The sequence below is a fragment of the Molothrus ater genome, unplaced genomic scaffold (genome assembly GCF_012460135.2).
Source record: "Molothrus ater isolate BHLD 08-10-18 breed brown headed cowbird unplaced genomic scaffold, BPBGC_Mater_1.1 matUn_MA568, whole genome shotgun sequence".
NCBI lineage: Eukaryota > Metazoa > Chordata > Aves > Passeriformes > Icteridae > Molothrus > Molothrus ater.
The window spans coordinates 22,754-30,220 of NW_023416742.1; the positions used below are offsets into that span (position 1 = coordinate 22,754).

Sequence of the window (7,467 nt, forward strand, 5' to 3'; positions counted from 1 at the left end):
ACCTTGAGAGAGGGTGAGACATTCAGGGATCCCTCTGCTCTGGGCAGGGTCTGGTTTAGCCCAGGGGGACCAAGGAGTGTGATTGTGCTCTGATTGCAGCCAAAGGTTTTCCCACAGCAGGTAGAAGGGTGAGTGTGTCCCAGCTGTAGGCATTGTCTACAGGGAATAGCCCAGGTTTGGCTCCAAGCAGCCTCTCCTGACTTGTGACTGTCCTTTCTCCATGAACAGGTGCCTATGTGCAGCCGCCGCAAATGTCCAACAGCAGCTCCATCAGGCACTTCCTCCTGCTGGCATTGGCAGACACGCGGCAGCTGCAGCTCCTGCACTTCTGCCTCTTGCTGGGCATCTCCCTGGCTGCCCTCCTGGGCAACGGCCTCATCATCAGCACCGTAGCCTGCGGCCACCACCTGCACACGCCCATGTTCTTCTTCCTGCTCAACCTGGCCCTCAGCGACCTGGGCTCCATCTGCACCACTGTCCCCAAAGCCATGCACAATTCCCTCTGGGACACCAGCAACATCTCCTACACTGGATGTGCTGCTCAGCTCTTTTTCTTTGTTTTCTGCGCTACAGCAGAGTATTTCCTCCTGACCATCATGTGCTACGACCGCTACGTGTCCATCTGCAAACCCCTGCACTATGGGACTGTCCTGGGCAGCAGAGCTTGTGCCCACATGGCAGCAGCTGCCTGGGCCAGTGCCTTTCTCACTGCTCTCATGCACACGGCCAATACATTTTCCCTGCCCCTGTGCCATGGCAATGCCCTGGGCCAGTTCTTCTGTGAAATCCCACAGATCCTCAAACTGTCCTGCTCCAAATCCTACCTCAAGGAACTGGGACTTCTTGCTGTTAGTGTGTCTTTGGTATTTGGTTGTCTTGTGTTCATTGTTTTCTCTTATGTGCAAATTTTCAGGGCTGTGCTGAGGATCCCCTCTGAGCAGGGACGGCACAAAGCCTTTTCCACCTGCCTCCCTCATCTGGCTGTGCCCTCCCTGTTCCTCAGCACTGGCACATTTGCCTACCTGAAGCCGCCGTCCCTGTCCTCCCCATCCTTGGATCTGTCACTGTCAGTTCTGTACTCGGTGGTGCCTCAAGCCCTGAACCCCCTCATCTACAGCCTGAGGAACCAGGAGCTCAAGGTTGCAGTGTGGAGACTGATGACTGGATGTTTTAAGAAACATTAACCTTCTGTTTTATCACAAATCATTTGTAGTAAAAATCACAAATAATTTGTAGTAAAAATCATCTTTGATACTTCTTACTGGCTTCATTTTGGGGGTTCTTTTTCTTTGGTTTACTTTTTTTCATATTGTCCATAAAAAAATGTTATTTTCCGTTCCATTTTTCATATTTTTTCTCTCTACCTTGCCCGTGGCCACAGACTGTGTCAATGAGGGGCTGCGCTCTTGGTGGCTTTAAAGGAACTAAAGGATCTCCCAGCAGAGTTTTCTGCAGAGATGCCCTTTTGTTGCCTTCTCTGGAGCTGCAGCAGCAATGTCTGTGTGCAGAGCTGGGGCAGATCAGTGCTGGCCCAGCAGCTGTGCCCAGCAGCAGCAGCAGCAGCACTTGGTGTTGCCAGTGCTGCTGCCGTGGCCCTGCCCCGCTGCCCTGGTGGCCCTGGTGTTGCTGCAGGGCCTGAGTGCTCTCGGGGCCGGGCACAGCCCTGGGGGTGGCAATGCCAGGGCTGCAGCAGGGACAGGCCATGGGCACTGCTGGGGCAGCGCTGACGGCTCAGGCCAGGCCCTGGGGGCTCCAGGCTCCTGGCAGACACCCCCAAACTGCCCTGAGCATTTCCTTTGCTTCACCTTTGCTTTCTTTACTCTTCTGGTACAAATTTCTTCTAATTGCCCAGCACTGTTCCCTCCCAGGCAAACAGCCCATCCCTGTTTGCCCTTCCCTCTCTGGCCCCACTCCCCTTTGCAGTTCCTGACTTGGCACCATGGGAATGTCCCCCAGCCTTCTTGCCCACCTGGGCACGCTGCTGCCTCATGTCCAGCTTGCTGTCCATCAGTCCCTGCAGGTCCCTTTCTGCCTGGCTGATCTCCAGCCACTCTGTCCCCAGCCTGTAGTGCTGCAGGGGATGTTGTGGCCAAAGTGCCAGACCCGGAACTTGGACTTGTTAAACCTCACCTTGTTGGATTTGGGCCCTGGATCCAGCCTGTCCAGGGCCCTGTGCAGAGCCCTCTACCCTCTAGCAGATCCACACTCTCAGACAACTTGATGTCACCACAGCTCCACGAGACCCTAGAGTGTCCCAAGGGCCTCCATGATTTCATGAGGCCTCCCAGTGTCACAATGTCCCTTTGGTTCAATGGGACCACTTGGTGTCACAAAGTCCCTTGGATCCTTGGGCCCCGCAGTGTCACAATGGCACCGTGGTCCCCCAAGGCCCTGCAGTGTCACAATGGATCCTTGGTTCCATGAGGTCTGGCAGTGCAGCAACGGTCTCCTTGGTTCCACAGTGTCACAATGACCTCTTGGTCCCAAGGGCCACCACTGTGTCTAACATGTTTCCTTCATTCCAGGAGTCCCTGAGGAGCAGCACTGGCCCCTTGGTTCCATGGGGCCCTGCAGTGTCACAATGGCCCCTTCGTGACACCAGGTCCTGCTCTGTCACAATGCTCTGCATGGTTCCACAAGACCCTGCAGGGTCATAGTGGCCTCTGTGGTTCCAGGAGGCCTCAGAGTGCCACCATGAATTCCTGGGTGCTACAGTGTCACAATGGAGCCCTGGTGACACAAGATCCTGCAGTGTCACCAGGGACCCTTGGTTCAATGGGGCACCACAGTGTCACAATTGTTTTCACAATTGTTCCCTCAGTTCCCAGAGTCCTTGCAATGGAGCAATGGCCCCTTGATTCCATTGTCCCCAGGCTCTCCCAAGGGTCTCCTTGGCTCTGCAGTGGCACAATGGCCCCATGGTTCCATAAGGCCCTGCAGTGTCACAGTGGCCTCTGTGGTGCCACCAGGACCCAGACTGTCACCATGGACTCCTTGCTTCCATCCAGCCCCACAGTGTCACCATGGCCCCTTGGCTCTGTGCTGCCATGTCGTACACAGTGTCACCATGGTCTTCTTAGTACCACCAGGCCCCGCAGTGTCACAATGGCCCCTTGCTTCCCCAGGGCCCTGCAGTGTCACAATCATCAGAGAATCAACCAGGCTGCAAAAGACCTTGGAGAGCATCAAGTCCAACCTGGCACCCAACACCACCTTGTCACCCAGACCATGGCACTGAGTGCCACATCCAGTCTTTCCTTAATCACTTCCAGGGATGGTGACTCACCCACCTCCTTGGACAGCCCATTCCAATGTCCAATCACCCTTTGTGTGAAGAATATTTCCAATGTCCAACCTAAACATCCCCTGGTGCAGCTGAAGGCTGTGTCCTCTTGTCCTGTCCCTGTTCCCTGGGAAAAGAGCCTGACCCACATCTGGCTACAACTTCCTGTCAGGGAGTTGTAGAGAATGATGAGGTCTCCCCTGAGCCTCCTCTTCTCCAGGATAAACAACCCCAGCTCCCTCAGCTACTCCTCACAGGACTTGTGCTTCAGACCCCTGACCAGTCTTGTTTCCCTTCTCTGGACATGCTCCAGCCCCTCCATGTCCTTCCTAAATTGGGGGGCCCAGAGCAGGACACAGCATTTGAGGTGCTGCAGAACCGATGTCAAGCAAAGGGGAAGAATCCCTGCCCTGCCCCTGCTGGCCACACCATTCCTGATCCATTGCAATTCCAGGGGTTGGATGAGGGAAATGGTGGGGAGGGAGTGGGGACAAAGCGTTATTGATTGTCAGCCATAAAGGGTTTTGATTTTTTTTGATATCTGTTCAGACTGGATTACAAGGTGCTAGAGGTCAAAATCAATTGGACATTCCTGATACCAATCTACAAATAGGAAAAGAAAACTTAACATGACAAAACACTTCTCTCTGAATTGTTTTCAAGGCAGTGTATTCACTTAGAATACACGTCTGAAATCTGTCTAATTATTCTCAGAATAAATAAAAACATAGAATATTCCCTGTGGCTTTTGTTGTTCTGGAGTTTTTGCACAAATGTTCATGAGCTTTCCTCACTGAATTCCTGAACTGAAGAGCTCAAGAAAGAAGAGTAGTAAAACTCATCAGCAACCTCCAAGTGGCTGAGGATCCATGCCCATCAGAGCAGCAATGAACAGAAATGGGCACAGCTTGGTAGCTGCCCCAGCTCTGGGATGGACCCTGGGCCTGGAGCAGGAGCAGCTCTTGAGGGCCCCAGGGCTGGGGCTCTTGTGCTGCCCTGGGCAGATGGGATGGCAGCAGGGGCTGCAGAGCTCTCAGCACCTCAGCCCAAAGGGAGCAGGGCAGCCAGGGAGCCTCCTTTGGCATTGGCCAAGCACCTTCCCCCATGGCTGGGGCTGAGTCCTGTGGCAGCTGCAGCTGCTGCTGTGCCCTTGGCAGGGGCTGAGGCCGTGGGGCCAGTGCCCAGAGCAGCCTGGCCTGAGCAGAGCGGTGGGGCCAGAGCCGGCTGGGTTGGGCTGGGCTCAGAGAAGCCCTTGGTGCTGCCCAGAGCTCAGGGCAGCTGGCAGAGCTTGCAGGGAGCTGGGCTGGGCTCCGAGAGCCTGGCCCAGAAACCATCAGTGTCCATCTCAGCCTGGCTGAGCGTGCAGGGGCAGGACTCAGGCCAAGCCTTGTGGGGCAGGGCCAGCGCCTGTGCAAGGCATTGCAAACAGGCAAGTGGCCCAGAGAGGAGGCTGCTCTGTGCCCTTGGTGGCATGGACAGAGCAGGGAGGGGGCCCAGGACATTTGTCAGCGCCAGCCTCTGTGCCCATGTGTTGTCAGCCCTGGCTGCTGAGCCCAGCTTTGGCCTGGGCTGAGTTTGGCTGTGGCCCAGCTCCATCCTCCTGCGGGGCTCAGGGCCTGTTCCCGGCCATGGCCAGCCCTGGCTGACTCTCTGCTGGCCCAGAAGCCGGCAGAGCCTGGGGCAGGGCTGTCTGTGAAGCCCCACAGGAGCCACGGGCTCTGCAGGAGCTGGCAGAGGCTGCCCAGCAGGGAGGCCATTGGGCACAGAGCCCCAAGGCTGCTGTGGGCACCACGGCACAGGGGCCGTTCCCAGCCGCAATGCTCCTGGCCTGGGCTGGGCCTGCACAGGGGCTGGGCCACCATGGCTGGGCCAGCACAGGGCCACAAAGGGGCCACGCAGCCGCTGCCGGGGCTGACAGCAAGGCCAGGCACACACAAGCAATTGCTGAGCATGGTCTGCGCTGGCCAGGCCTGACTGTGCCAAAGGCAGAGCTCAGCTGCCCTTGGGGGCTGCAGCAACACTCCAGAGCCCAAAGAGCTTCCATGGCTTTGCTGGAGACCAAGGCTGCAGGAGGGAAATGCAGGGCTGCTGCGGGATGGGGAGGCCATTGAATTCCAGCACACACCTCAGCTCTCTGATGGTCCCGGCACCATGCTGGGCCCTGTTTCAGACTGGAGCAGAGCAGATGTTGATGGGACAGGAGCCCTTCGGGGCTGTCAGGGACCTGCAGCTTGCAAGGTGCTCTGCTCTCCCTCAGGTGCTCTGGGAGTGATCCAATCCCAGCTGGGCACCTCAGGGCACAAGTGGCACTGCCTGTTCATGGGCACAAAGCTGATGTCTGCCTAGAAAGTGGCACAGGTGTTAATACCTGTTAGTTTCATGATTATACAAGCAAATCTTTTTTATGTGGGTCAGTTGAGTACCTTTGTGATATGGCAATATTTTCCCACCAGGAACACGAATTTCCTGGATCTTCTGGATTCTTCTATTGATGGCAGGAGAAGAAAAACTGATCTTCTCCTCTACCTTTGCTACTAACATTCATTCTAATATTTCATGACCCTCTTCCTTCATGTCTTTTCAGCCGTCCTGTTTAAATGGCCGTGTCTAAGGACATCTCTTCATTTAGAGCTGCTGGATCTTTGTCCTTTTCTTTGCTCCCAGACTACCTCCTGCAGCTTTTTTCAGGTCATTCCAATGCATCTCCCTTGACTGGCTTCATGCTTTGTGCTTCAGGGAGTTGCCCAATCTTTCAGAAGTTAAAATAACATCTTGGTCAGCATCTTAGTTGTATTTTTATCTTTTATATCACCTCTTCTTATGTCTCTGTCAAAAATCTTTCCTGTATGGCAATCTCTTGAGGGTGGTGAACATGTCAGATGTTGCTGTAAGATCACAAGGAGCTAAGGGGAAGGTTTTGAGGTTTCTTAAATGTTATCACGTTCACATTTTTTATGCTGGCCATGAAGAGAAAACTTTCTGTGCCTCTGAATCTCACCAGTTCCTGCTCCTTCAAAGGACACAAACCTTTGTTTTGAGTTGTGGTTCCCACTCCAGTGGTGGCACTTGGACCTCCCTCCATAGCCAGAAAGTCCCTGGAAATGCAGGGACGAAGGAAACAGGACAGGCTGTGGGGATCAGGTGCAGGGCACAGCCAGGGAGAAGGATGACTTTGGCAATTGATGGAGCTTTGCCTTCCCTTGGCTTTGTTGGCTGACAAGAAATGAACATCCCTCTGTGTCTCGGGCAGCTCCTTCTCCAAGGAAAGCAGGTGGGAGTTGGAGCCAAGGAGCTGAAAGCTGCAGGTGCAGCCTGGGCTGGAGGGAGCTCAGATTTGCACAAGGCTGCTCTGAGTGCCAGGGCTTGGATGGGGGAAATGGTGGGGTGGGGGTAGGGACAGAGTCTGATTGACTGTCAGCCATGAAGGGTCTTGATTTTCATATCTATTCAAAGGGCATGAAGAGGTTCTTGTACTCAATGTCTATTGGAGACTGCACATATCAATGAATTCACAGGAAAAAAAAAGTTAAACAGGACCAAAAAATGTTTTCTCACTGTCTTTTTAAAAAGAAAATATTCAGTTTGAATACACTACTGAGATCTGTCTAATTAACCACAAAAGATTTGAAAATTAAAATCAAATTATTCCCAGAGGCTTGGCTTGTTAAGGTGTTCTGAATGTTCATGAGCCCTGGGACACTGAATTCCTGCACTGAAGAGCTGAAGGCTGAACAAGCCTCTGGAGCAGGGAAATTCAGCAGCAGCCTCCAAGTTGCTGAGGATGTCAGCAGCCCCCAGTGAGGCCATCCCTGCCCAGAGACCGTGGGGGAATGGGCAGACAAGGAGAGCATCCCTGGGGCTGGGGCAGCACAACTCAGAGGCACCAGCGGCTCCAGCTGGGCAATGGAGTGTGGAATGTGGCTGGGAAAGCCTTGCCTGGGCTGGGCCAAGCAGGATACATAAGCCCTGACTTCCATCCCTCAAACAATTCTCTCAAAGAGACATTTAAAAGGAATTAACAATTGTTTCTGTACCCTGAGTTGGACACACAAGAGAAATACTGACAGGAAATCCTCAAGAGCTCAAAACAACAAAACAGCCTTTACTGACAACTTTAGAAAATTAGAGAAACTTTGGCAAATGGTTTAATGTCACATTCAATCAACAAAAATACTTCTCAAAGC

General features: G+C 53.7%; 1 protein-coding gene across 1 annotated transcript; it reads left to right on the forward strand.

Annotated features, from left to right (window-relative positions):
* The first annotated feature begins 251 nt into the window (after positions 1-251).
* LOC118701304 (olfactory receptor 14J1-like) lies at positions 252-1,184 on the forward strand. The gene has a single exon (XM_036405941.1). The coding sequence runs from the start codon at positions 252-254 to the stop codon at positions 1,182-1,184; it is 933 nt and encodes a 310-aa protein (XP_036261834.1).
* The last annotated feature ends 6,283 nt before the right edge of the window (positions 1,185-7,467 follow it).